The following is a 13,972-nucleotide window of genomic DNA, read 5'->3' on the forward strand; positions in this document are numbered from 1 at the left end:
CACCGGCGAAGTACCGCTTTTAAATTTTTATTAAGAAGAAAAGAAAGCCTTTTTAAATTGAGGGAAAATATACTAATAACAGTTTGTTAAGGATCTGTTTTTTTGTGAAGCTGCCTTCACTCGAGTGATCACTTCGACCTGACTTGGTGGCCAACTATAAGCGTTACCTGGTAGGTAACCACCCATACAATCAGATTGTGAATCAGACTACGAATGCCGTGAATGTAATTACCCCGATCTACATGTTGTCAAATAAACGAACCACACGCCGTGGCGCAATTTTAGGGGCTTTGCCTGTAGCGCTGACGTCCGAGGTTCGATTCCCATAAGGGAGTGAAGTGAGTGGCTGGTTACCTACCAGGTAACGCTTATGGTTGGCCAGCAAGTGAGGTAATATCAGCCATGGTGCCTTCAGTTGTGAGAAGCAGATCATAGAATGGTTGAAAATAGTTTACTGTCAAATAATGCAAAGAGTACGCGACATGTCTTTCCCCCTTATTCTTGGCTCATCAGGCGTACACACTCACTGCACTTGCTTACGGTAATCGAACCTCGGACGTCAGCGCTAGAGGGGCTTAGCAGTGGTGAAGTATTGCTTTTAAATTTTAATTAAGAACAAAAGAAAACCTCAGAGGTTCGATTCCCGTAAGGGAGTGAAGTGAGTGGCTGGTTACCTACCAGGTAACGCTTATGGTTGGCCATCAAGTGACGTAACATCAGCCACGGTGCCTTCAGTTGTGAGAAGCAGATCATAGAATGATTGAAAATAGTTTTGCATTTACCTTTTTAGTAAAAGGCGAGCTTTTAAGCCTGAGAAATCACCTCGTAAATGCACACGTTTAATTGCACATGTGTTAATATGTATGCTTACACAGTATTAAAAGACAGTGAACAACGTCATTTACCTTTGTTCCCGCGTTTGAGAAAAGGCGAGCTTTTAAGCCTGAGAAATCACCCCGTAAATGCACACATTTAATTGCACATGTGTTAATATGTATGCTTACACAGTATTAAAAGACACTCAAAAATTAACGTCATTTACCTTCGTTCCCGCGTTTGACTCGTGCTGTAAATCTCTTCCTTGTTTTTAGTTCACGTGATTACGTAGGAGGCGTGATGATGCGATACGTGACTCCGCCTCCTCCATTGGAGTATATAGACAAAAAACATGTTCCAGTTATGACCATTACGCGTAGAATTTCGAAATGAAACCTGCCTAACTTTTGTAAGTAAGCTGTAAGGAATGAGCCTGCCAAATTTCAGCCTTCCACCTACACGGGAAGTTCGAGAATTAGTGATGAGTCAGTCAGTCAGTCAGTCAGTCAGTGAGTCAGTGAGGGCTTTGCCTTTTATTAATATGTATAGATTTAAAAAAAAAAAGCTTAACTTGAGAAATCCAAATACTGACAAAAGACAGCATGAAGAAGATTGCCCATTGACTTAAAGGAAGCTGTAATTAAACAGAGTACGCAGCCAGTCTGAATTTTTAACAGAATGCCCAAAGATAGTAACATGATTCAATAAATCATTGAAGCCTGAAATGAATTATCATGTTTTAGTTTGTTTTTTATCTTGAGTTCTGAAGGAATCCCTAAATAAATTATTTTTCTGATTAAAGAATGTACCATTTTTTTCTTCATTTGACACAAAAAGACCAATACTGGCTGCTATAAAAGTGAAAATGTTTACATTTTTTCTGTTTACAGGTATGTGAATGCCAAGTCAAAGTAAAATGAAAAGAACAAGAAGTCATCAACACATGTATCATTTCCGTATCTATTTAAACATTCAGTAGATGTGTTCAAGATAATGTGCATTCACTCTTTGTCTGATTAAAAAACATGATACACATATAGCAGTCTGTGATCTCAGCAATAAAGACCACATTCTAGCTCTGCTAATATCACGGCTAAATGTTTTCATACAGTATGCACTCATAGAGCGTGGAGTCCTATAAGAATTTTTTTTTTCTCTATAAGCATAGCATAAATTATTACAGCTAACTTACCACCTGAACAATACAGAAACTATGATCAAACACTGTATAAAACACTGCAGCAGTTCTTTCTTTTTGTAGATTCACACAATTATACTGGGAAAAGACAGCAAAAGAACTCACTACCACACGTTTGACCAAACTCTACACTTGTTTTAAAAAAAAAAATTCTTCTGACATCCAAATGTTGTTCATCTTATTTCCTATAATTTACATATTAAATTTAAATTGTGAGGTTCCTGTACTACCAATCAAAGTCAGTTTCTAATGATCAGAGGGCCTTTCCAAACTGATGCTACTGCCTATTGGTATCACCAGCCATCCCAATAACAGTAAAACAGGTGACACAAAAATATAATAGTTTAACTGACATTGGGCTAACAATTTGTGCCTGCTGCACCTTATCCCTCCCACATGGTATCTGTAGCCTACAAACAGACACATGAAGATGTGTCGATCTCATGAGGGATACATTTTCTTACTGATGCAAGTAAAACAGCCTGTTTTGTGAGATGGGTATTATTTTTTTGTAAAAAACGACTTTTCTGATGATTTTGAAACATGCTCATTATAAATTGCATAGAATATAGATGCTTACCACGATTTCCATCATACATTTGAGTTCAAAGCAGACTAATTTTTAAAATCAAATAACCCACAGATAATTTATGCTAAATATAATGAAAATCAAAAGGCCCAATCATCTAGATTTTAACAAAAACAGAATGAGATTTTAGACTAATAGTTCTTAACATACAGTGAAATGTATGTACATAAAATTAAACAATGTTAAGGATACTATTTCACATGTGAAAGTTGTCTTTAATAAACCACTATCATAATGAGGAAAAATAATAATAATTTGCAATAATGTGTGAGAAACTTACAAACTGAAAGCAACTTCTGACACTGGGCTCAATGTTACTGCCACCAAAGGATGCTACCTCTCCAAGCTGACGTGGAATCTGGATGGAATCATGCAAGAGAAGGCCGAGTCTTCTCTGATCACAGAATCCAGTGGGACTGGCCACCTGCTTGAACAGGTCTGAAAATGAGAAAGAAAATTAAAAAGGTGGCAATGCCTCCTTGGCCATGATTTTTCCACTGCTATTATGCCCACTGTGCTGGATAAACCAAATACAATATCACATTCTTGAAGAGAAAAACAAGTTCTAGATACAAGTAGCAGAAGCTTATTTTTTCATATACAATATTTATCATGCTTAATATTTCTTCTGATAAAAGTGGCCAAGAAAGTTTTTACAGCAATGTAAAATGTCACTTTAGACAATAGTATTTAACTCACAAAACTCAGATTTCAAGATCATGCTTAATGAAAACACTTGTAATTTTTTTAAATTGTTCTGTGGGTTAAAGGCCAAAACAACAGATTTATAAATGCCATGGGAATAAGTGTTAGTCACAGGTCAACAGGCAAGGTTTAGGTCAAAATCCTCCAATTTTATTTCACACGTAAATTTGATGTTACTTTAATTCAATTTCTTCTCTCTTCAATGAGAGATTCAGGCTGAGGTAAGTCTTACTACAGATCCGTTTAATTCTTTAAAAATAAATAAATAATGAAATACATAATGTATAGGGGTTGATAGCTCACGTAAGCTTATTTACTAGTAGCCAGATTTTGAGGTAGAAAATAGAGTGTGAACTGGGGTGCCTTGCATACAACAATTTATTATTTACGGAGTTACCATAGGGCTACATCTGCAAAGGAAAAAAAAGTTAAGGGTTATTTCTATACTGAAGATGAAGGAAAGTTAAAAACACAGTGTTGCGGCAGCATAGTCTTCATCAGGTGTGCAACTGAAAAGAAAAATGCAGGTAATGCATATAGGAGGGAGGATAAATCCAGGGCAAATAAAATGGTAAAAAGGTGAGAGTAGGTGTGAAAAAGCTGCCATTAGAGAAGAAGAAGGGAGAAATTAAAAAGTCACTCGATCATCATATGTGATCCCATGCTGAAAATCAGCTATGCTTCTGTTTTTCTTTAAGAAGTGTCTTTGAAGCATTGTGAAAGAACACAAACAGATCAGTGTGGCTATGCTCAAGGGATGTGAAGTGTTCTACAATAGGCTTTGTAAGGTCTTTCATCTTAACAGCTCAAATGAGCTCCCTGAATTGGTCTCCAAACCGTCTCCCTGTTTGATCTATATAGATGGCTGAACAATTCTAGTAAGAAATGCAGTAAATAAGATTTTTAGATTGGCAATAGGTCCATTGTTTAATACTGAATTTACAAAATGGACCACTGCTAGTGACACAGATGTTACAGCGAAAGTGTATCTCCTCAGTGAAATGAGCTGCAGACAAGAAGTTTGTGTAAATACTTATTGAATTTATTTTCAATACAGGTTTAAACAAACACAATGATTGATACAGTGTCACAATCAGGGGTTACTTTTTAGTGTGAATACTGAAGAAAATACAAAAACAATGAAAGTGACAAGATATAAAAGGCATCATGATGCCTTACCATCTGTTCTTGTCTCTGCTCAATGACAGGCCTGTTCTTGCAATTAAATGAAATTTTAATTTAGAGTTATAGGCTGCACAGTGGTTAGAACTGCTGTTTCATGGGCCCAGCATTCTAGGATTGAATGCGGAGTCCAGTCAGACTCTGTATTGCAGGGGTCCCTAACTCCGGTCCTGGAGGGCCCCAGTGGCTACAGGTTTTCATTTTATCTCTTTTCTTAATTAGTGACCTATTTTTGCTGCTAATTAACTTCTTTTGAATTAATGTAAGATTTTCTCCCCTGTATTTCTTCATCACTCCTCTGAATTTCTTAATTTCCTTCCTTAAATGGCAACCAAACAGAAATGAAACATGAAGTGAATGAGCCAACAGAAGGCCAACTAAATCAGGGCCTCAAATTCCAACCAAATTCACTCCAACCAGTTGCTTAATTAGGCGCCGGTTCTTGTTGTTAATTAAACCCGTTCTTTAATTCCACAGCTTGTTGCTGCTCTCATTGTGCAATAGCAGACATTTCTGAAATTGTCGATTTTCTGTTTTCTAAGAGAACTGTTAAAAAGTTTTGGGATCCTGAGTAGATCAACATTCCTGAGACCTTCACCTTCCTTTATTTTCAGATATTGTATGATCAACAACATTGGTCATGTTTTGCTGGTCGGGTTTTGGCTCATTTTGTATCTCATCACTATTTGGCTGCTAATTAAGGAAAACGAAACAAGCAGTCTGAGTCTTCATGAGCAAATCAAATAGAATTAATTCAAAATAAGCTAATTAGGAGCAAAAACAGGTCACTAATTAAGAAAAGGGTTAGAATGAAAACCTGCAGTCATTGGGGCCCTCCAGGACCGGAGTTGGGGACCCCTGCTGTATTGAGTTACACATTTTCTCCACCTCTGTGTGGGATTTTTGGCAGGTACTTCAGTGTTCCTCCCACACCTAAAATGAGAATGTTGGGTAAGCCTGCAAATCCTAAACTGGCTTTGTCCAAGTACAAGTGTGGGTGTGTGTTAGTGGGCCCTGTGATGGACTGGTACCCTGACCAGGACTGGTTTTTACCTTGCTTTTGATGGTGCATGGACAGTTACCAGTTTCCTTCATTACCCTGAACTTAATTAAGTGGGTTCTAAGAAAGTTACAGTAAAAGAACTATTTCAGCTCTAAGTCAGTAAGTAATAACAAAATACTTCGACATTTTTCAATAGCAATATGTGCCCTTTTGTTGTAAGTGTCACTACAAAATCGAATCAAGTATATTTACATCTTAATTTATTTTACTAGATCATAAATAGAACCAGCTGATTTCAGGCCTTTGCTTTCTCTAAGCTCACCAAAAGGCCAGTTTAAACACAATAAAAATAAATGAAAGCAAATTTTTGGATAGAAAGAAAAAAATATTTGTACACAAATATGCAAACATTATGCTGTTTCTTCAAAACATAAGTAATAAATCTTTTAGATATTCTGATTTCACAGACTGCAACGAGATACAACTAAGGAAATTTCTCATGTCAATGAAGTGCAGAACTGCAGGATGATGGTAAGCGCCGAGAGTTAGAGCATAGCAACATACTACTTCTTAAAATGATTTTGGGTATTTCATAAAGTGTTACATTCTAAATTAAATACTGTATTTTTGCTTAACAAATAAACTCTCATGAATGAGTAAACAAAATCAAAATAATTAATCTCTAGGGCCACTTGTCAGAGTTTAAAAATGAAAAAAAAAAAAACTTAAAAAGAATACCAATGCAAAGCTTTTTTTATCCCTAATGTTTTTTTTTCTGCTGTAATGAACTTAGCAGCTGAAGTTCTACATTACTGAAATGATACTCTTAAACACTAGATATGTTAATTAAAAACAGTGTTGAAGCAACAAAACTTAAATAAAGAGCTTAACTGTTAGCAGCTTTACTGACAATATCAAAGCTGTAGCTTACATAAATGAATGAGTTTATTCACTACCATCACAATATTTAGAATTGATTCATTGTAATTCTTGGGTTTTTGTGCACTGAAGTTGGTGAACTGAGATTCCTGTGATGAAGAACCTGGCTTTCTGTGTATATTAATCTAAATACCTGAAATAATTTATAGAACTGGAAATAATTTATGGAGCTGGTAATCTGATGAATTTTTCAATTAATTTCAAATTATTGTTATTACCTCCAATACAATAAATATTTTTATAGTCACAATACTGTAGGCTTTCCTTTTTTTTTTTTACATACTGTAAGTACTAAATGACTACTCTCAGACTACTAAGGTCTCTTTAAGAGCAAACCCATAGTACAAGACTCCCAAAAAATCTCAAAATCACTGTACTGTTCAGATTAAACAACATTTTTCAGTAATCTGTCATCTTCATAACATAAAAATATACACACTATACAATCAAAAGCTGGTGAGCATTTTTACCTGAAAAAAATAAAATAAAGATAACTTAATTACATCATGGAACACATTTGTAAAAATGGAGCCAGAAGAACCAGATATGATCATTTTTGGAAGTCATGTCAAACAGGCATTTGTGCCCTTGCCATTATTCTCCTCTATTAGTTGTGTCCACGAAGGCCATGGAGAGAGCTTTTTCAATATAATTTTGCTGTTGATCCTACCTCATTACCTAGTTTTCCCTTGCACTTGAATTCCTATTGTTCATTGCTGTTCTTGGTACTTTGCTTATCTCAGCTCAAAACACAAGATTTTATGAGGATAACTTTAAAATGCACAGGGTTTTTGTCATATATCTCAAACTTTTGACTGTAAGAGGAAAATTTGGGCTGAAATCGGGTAGTGTGACCCAGCCCTTAGATACAAAATCATTGCAGCTCTGAACAGCAACATATTAGTTAATAAAATAATAATAATGTTTTTGAATTTAACAAAAAATCAGTTCACCATTAAATCTGGGCAATAGACATTTCACAAAGAGTTGAAAACTGAAGGGAAAGCAGAAGGCTAAATTACTGATCAAATACAACAGAAATAGCCACATACAATATTTTTAAGTAATAGGGAAAATGGAATGCATTTCTTAAAAAGACATTTTTTGAATATTTCAAATAGTAATAGACAGTGATTAAAACAGTAATTTAATGAAATCAGTTATAAATTTATGTTCTGTATGATATAAACATTGCTTTAATTATTAGCATTTCATATTACCCTGATTATCATGCAAACACAAAAACAAACTTTACTAGGAAAAACAAAACAACAAACAGAAGGTCACACAAAATGGCTGTGCATTTAATTGTTGGATCAAATAATGTGAAACAGACAGGAAGCCATTCCAGCTTATGTAGTTTCTGTGTTTTAAACAAAATGAAGCATATTAGAACTTGTTGTAAGATGACAACAGATGATTTAATCAGTAGTAATAAAAGTACTTCTGTATCTGAAATGGTGATGTTAAGATGGGCAATGCCTTGTGAATGACAGAATGATTTTGTAAGTAGAGGTGACATGTAACAGAAAAATATCAGGTAGCTGTCAAGTATAACTGCAAGGCTGGACACATGAAAAGATGGAAGCAACTGGCAAGAGCCGAGATTATAAGATAAAGCTGAGCTATGCCACAGAATCTACAAGAGAAGCATTAACATTTTACTGGCACTCAGTTGCAGGTAGTTTGACATCATCCAAGCAATGACATGATTGATTCAGGCAGTGAACTTGTCCAAGACTGAGGTGCCTCAAGGAGTGACTTTAGTGCTATATCTTGTTACTGCAGACAAGAAACAGTAGGGTTGTGTTGGTTAGTCAGATGACCCAGAGGAAACAAGGAGATTCAAAAAAGAAGTGCGGCAAGCACAAGGCCTTCAGCGATACCTTAGCTGTGATGACATAGGAAGCTACTTTGTTCTTAAGAGGTAACAACAGAGTTCAAATTAGTAACACAATAAAGATGAACCATATTCCTCTGGCTTCATTATTTATAGGAAACTGACCATAATGTAAACAAGAACAAATAGTCTTTCATGCATGAGTACTGAAACAAGATTCTACTTACATCTGTATTTGTCTTCCAGATGTGCCTTACATAGGGAAACAATGCCCGTCTTGAATGACAGTATGCGAATCTTGCCAGTTCTGCCTCTGTTATCAAAATGACAGTATACTGTATTAGTTCATTATTCTTTTACATTACTACAAATACTGTTTAACTGTATTACTATACAGAAAATGACTCACCCAAAATATCAATTATTTTAAAAGTAGACAGGATTTTCAACAGTTTTTTTTTCAGTAGGGTGATGGTTTGTGTTGTAGCTACTCAATTACTCATACAGTATACAGCACATTAATTAGGCAGAGAATGGCCTCTGTCATGCATGGGTGCAGCACAGAATGGCCTCTTGTAAACAAAGTAGAAATTAATGGATTGTGCAGTTCTACACTGTGATCTCCATTACATTCCACTGCAGAAGATGCAGGTGCTTCTGGTAAATCAAGCTGATTAGTACACACGATGCAATTTCCCTCCTTGCATTCATCCAGAGAATGTCTTGATAATGATGCAAAAAGAAAGAATACTTTGATTTCCTAGTTAACTTGTGCACTTGCTGACTCCTTAATGTTTAAATAATTTGCTCCTATTAAATTGCAGAAAAATGCCTAAGTTACATTAAACATGTCTATTATATTAAGAGATTGTCTGTAGAACATGTAAAAAATTCAGTGTGCTAGTTTGGTGAGCGCTATATTAGGAAGAAATCGCTTAAAATATTTCCTGAATGAATATAAATGTTTTACCATCTTCAAATAAATAAGGTTATTTAATAACTAGGATAATAAGCAAATAAATTAAGTCATTAGTTAAAGCATTTACCTTGTCATATTTGTTCATTCCAATAATTTATCATGTACATTAATATGATCAATAGCAGTGTCAAAGAACAAACTGTATAAATGTAATTGACCTTAACATTCTAAACAACTCTTGACCAACACAACAGAATTTTTCTATATGGTTAATCACATATATGATACTAGGGGGCTTCGCCCCCTGCTCGCTTCGCTCGCCAACCCCCGTGTTTGGCTAATCTGATATACAATGTACATTTTTTTTTCTTTGGAATTGTTTCAATTTCATTATTTGCACTTTTACTTTAAAGCTTCATTAAAAACTATTTTGTTTGGAGACACGTTGTGACAATAAGTGAATATTGTTTCTGTTTCTCTAATAAATAATGTGACTTATTCAGATTCTCATAGCGTATGGTCCATCATTGTGTAAATCCACGTTTTGTGCATTGAATGATGCAAATGCGAAAAGACTTTGTTGTTTACTCTTTGCCTTTTATTTATGACCCTAATTTGTCCTGCTATATTTTCAATTACACCTGGCTCTGATGATTAATCACCTTTTGTTTGCGGTAATGCGATCTTTTCTATCTTTTCTTTGATATTGTAGCGAATGACATGATAAAGTGTCATAAATGTTTTACTTGAACAATTGCGACTTCCTAACCCCAAACACAACTTTCTAGCACGCTCTCCATCGCCCCCCCCCTTACCGCATCAATCAATACCCCGCTATCAGTCTTCCGTGCTGTACTCCGCCCTCCCTCTATCGGATCTAACAGTCACATAAAACCAAGCAGCCCTCAACCTGGCTGGGACGCTACAATACTTTTGGTGTTTACTGCTTTCATATTCTGTACCTTCGTCTGCATGTGTATCGCGCCATCGTTTGTTGGAGCCTTTCGAATTCCACCGCTTTCATAATCTCTTATCTGCTTTTTTCACGTTTCATTCTGGGGCGGGGGGCTGAATCTTCTTTTTTGTGTGTCTGTGTCGTCACCTATGGGCGCGTTGCCTCATTTCTTATTTACGTTAGGCGCTTATTTACGTCAGTTGAGCTCGTTTTCTTTTGAGCCGTGAGGCGTGGTGGATTTGACTATGCTGTGGTTTGTGGACGTCTCGGGACTCCGTACTTTGTGAGATTTGACTGTGGGGCGGGACGCCAAGGCTTCGACTATGCTGTGGTTTGTGGACGTCTCGAGACACCGTACATTGTGAGATTTGACTGTGGGGTGGGACGCCGAGGCCTCTTGCGTTTGTTTGTGAGTACTCATATTATTGTATTACTGTGATGTGATGATTCACATATGCTGTGGACGACTTCCTAACCCCAAACACAACTTTCTAGCACCCTCTCCAACGCCCCCCATTACTGCATCAATCAATACCCCACTATCAGTCTTCCGTGCTGTACTCCGCCCTCCCTCCATCGGACCTAACAGTCATTTAAAACCAAACAGCCCTCAACCTGGCTGGGACGCTACAATACTTTTGGAGTTTACTGCTTTCATATTCTGTACCTTTCTCTGCATGTGTATCGTGCCATCGTTTGTTGGAGCCTTTCGAATTCCACTGCTTTCATAATCTCTTATCTGCCTTTTTTTGTCTCCAACGCCTTTGGGTTTCTACTCGCCGTATTGTCCTTATACGCTTTATATGTGCTGAGAGCACATGATCTGTGTGTACTACACGACTGAGTGTTTTTTTGATGGTTGAGCTCTTATATGATATCCTTTGTAAGTAAGGCGTGTCTTGCAAGAATGTCGTGTTCCACGATTCACATATGCTGTGGAGTCCGTATTTCTGGGGCTTTTGTACCATCTCGGGGGTCTGCCTGCAGTGTGTTGGACGCGTGTTGTAGGCACCCGGAACCTTCCGTACTATGTCGGGTTTGACTATGCTGTGTGGTGTGGATGGTTAGGGTTCCGTATTGTCTGTGCTCGTTGCTTTATTTCGAATGTTTCGTATTTTATCTCTGGGGCTTCTGTACCATCTCGGGGGTCTGCCTGCGGTGTGTTGGACGCGCGTTGTAGGCGCCCGGAACTTTCTGTACTATGTCGGGTTTGACTATGCTATGTGGTGTGGACGGTTAGGGTTCCGTATTGTCTGTGCTAGTTGCTTTATTTCGTATTTCCGTTAGTTGAGCTGTCGGCGCCTGCACACTATGTCTCCTGCGTCCATGGGCATGCCATGTACCTGCGTCCATATCCGGTTTGCCATTCTCGGTTAGTAATATGGATATCAACAACTATTGGTAAACACCAAATGTAACTATACCAATAATGGTGTAACTATACCAATAATGGAGTGGTGGCTCTAAGACTAAAGATCTGTGCTGGTATCCAGAAGGTTGCCGGTTCAAATCCCTGTCACTGCCAAAAGAGATCCTACTCTGCTGGGCCCTTGAGCAAGACCCTTAACCTGTAATTGCTCCAGGGGGTCTGTACAATGGCTGAACCTGCACTCTAACCCCAAGGGGTATGCGAAAACTAACAAATTCCTAATACAAGAAATTGTATAAGGCGAAATAAAGAACAAAAAATAAAAAATGGTGTGGCAAGTAGCTCTGTAAACAGTAATAACTATTGCTACGTCTGTACACATACAACTGACATGAATGAATCTTAATGAAGCATGGAATTCTTGTGCAAGATTGCTGGACAGATGTGGTCCTATTATTTCAGGGTCATACAGTATATATAAAAAGGCAGCTGAAGTGATTTTTTTTTACTAGGCTAAATTTTTTAAAATGACCCTAAGAAAAAATGCAAAATATGTGCACAAATTTCAAAGTTTGATATGACTTTAACCAGAGCACCAATCTTCATGATAGTTATCAGCAACAGAATAGTGAAAGATTTAGTACAATTATTCTAAATTTCTTTTTTTTTTATATTCAACTCTGTACTTGTGTGTTATTCTTTTAGCTAGTGTACCATCACTATGTTTTTTTTTGCACTGTTACAAACCTTGAATGAAGTCTGCTAAACATTGCTGTTTGCAGGTAAAACTGGGGATGGACTGGCTGAAGCAATGCTCATATAATTCCCATTGAAGAAAAAATAAATGTTTTATATTTTTTATATTAAAAATATTCATTCACTTTTGTGGTTTTTCATCAAATCTGATAGGAAAACAGTACAAAACTAACAGCAATTTAAAATCCTATCGGATACATGATACTGGATGTTCTTAGCCCTCCTTCCAATACATCTTTAACATTTTTAATACTAATAAAGAAAATTAAATCTTTGCTAAATATGCAGATAATACACAGCAACAAGACGTTATACAGTGTCAAAATATGGTCAATGCGTCCATCGCAGGGTGAGCACACACACACCAACCACATATTAGGGCCAATTTAGTATTGCCAATCAAAATACAGTTTCTCTTCAAAATGGTTGAGCAAAAATAATTAATATGAACAACATATAAACACTAATACTCAAACAAGGAACATGGATGAATGAGAACCTCATTTTATACATTAAGTAACATTCGCTGAACATAAGAACACTTTTTGTTTAATAAATCCTTTGGCTCATGTTTATGTGAAAAACCTAAATTTTCAATAAGACTGTATAATTGAAACTCACGTGTCATAGACATTTAGAAGCCAGTTCAAGCACATATCCACACAGAGGGGCACATTCACTAGGTTGTTGTTCTCCTGTTCCAGCCGGTCATAGATTGTGGTCAAGCAGTTAATTATCTGCAGGATGTCCATAAGCTGCTCATTCTGTTTGAGGTTGTGCTGGTCAAAGGCATCACACGCTGCTGACAGGCCCAAGAGATCCACTGTATAGCAAACAAAATTACAAGTAGGTATGCCAAACAGAAACTGGTAGCAATGTGTATCGAACTCTTCTTGGAAAACACAGAATCAATACTTTATAATTTAGTTATCGTACAGCTCTGACACAGGCATCTACCCAGAATCAATTATAAAGTGAATTATGCTTGCTACAGATCATCAAGCATTAACAGCACAAGTATTTAGTGTACAATACAATGGAAAACATTTATATATTCTTGAAGTATTTCAAAAAAATCTTGTAATTCATTTTTTTGGGTGGTTTAGGGTGGAGTGAAAAAAAAATTTGCCTCAGTCTTATCGACTGGTATTTATAGCACAGGCAGAGCACTTACAGCTACAGAAGTATAGTCTTAAATACCAACACACAATTAAATGACTCTTAAAATGTGACAACAAATAAATAGGTAAATTTGAATAGTATAAACATTTGATTTAGATCTCAGTATTTTCATTTGAAGGTTTATAAACATGTCTTAAACCTGTTAAAAATGTAAAGGATTTGATTAAGAAAAATGCACACAATTCAGATTTCATTGACAAAACATAAATGCACTGAGATTTGCATATTTCTGACCTCTTTACTTCTTGCCTCAGATACAACACCTGCTATATACACATTTTATAACTTATTTGGAGAACTAAAAGATAAAAAGGACACAAGCCTGTTACCAGCCATTCCTTCTGATACGGTTGCAAGTTTTATGTTCCTTTTATTTAGTTTTTACACATTCAAATTTAATTTTTAAACTTTGTAATTCAGTATTTTGCAATGATTCCTATAGCTTTTAGACATTATTTTTCTTGAACATAATTTTGTTCTTCTGTCTTTGTTCAATTTCTCTTTAATGTACTTTCAGGA

General features: G+C 36.3%; 1 protein-coding gene across 17 annotated transcripts in view; it reads right to left on the minus strand.

The window, feature by feature from the left end:
- The window catches only part of dmd (dystrophin), a 2,688,357-nt gene that overhangs the window by 106,190 nt on the left and 2,568,195 nt on the right, over positions 1-13,972 (minus strand). For all 17 annotated transcript variants that reach the window (XM_051926236.1, XM_051926244.1, XM_051926242.1 and 14 more), the window contains 3 exons: positions 12,893-13,094; positions 8,500-8,585; positions 2,884-3,041 (listed from right to left, as the gene is read on the minus strand). In XM_051926236.1, coding sequence (XP_051782196.1) covers positions 2,884-3,041; positions 8,500-8,585; positions 12,893-13,094 — 446 coding nt within the window. The remainder of the gene's footprint in view (positions 1-2,883; positions 3,042-8,499; positions 8,586-12,892; positions 13,095-13,972) is intronic.

This window comes from Erpetoichthys calabaricus, chromosome 4, assembly GCF_900747795.2.
Source record: "Erpetoichthys calabaricus chromosome 4, fErpCal1.3, whole genome shotgun sequence".
Lineage (NCBI taxonomy): Eukaryota > Metazoa > Chordata > Cladistia > Polypteriformes > Polypteridae > Erpetoichthys > Erpetoichthys calabaricus.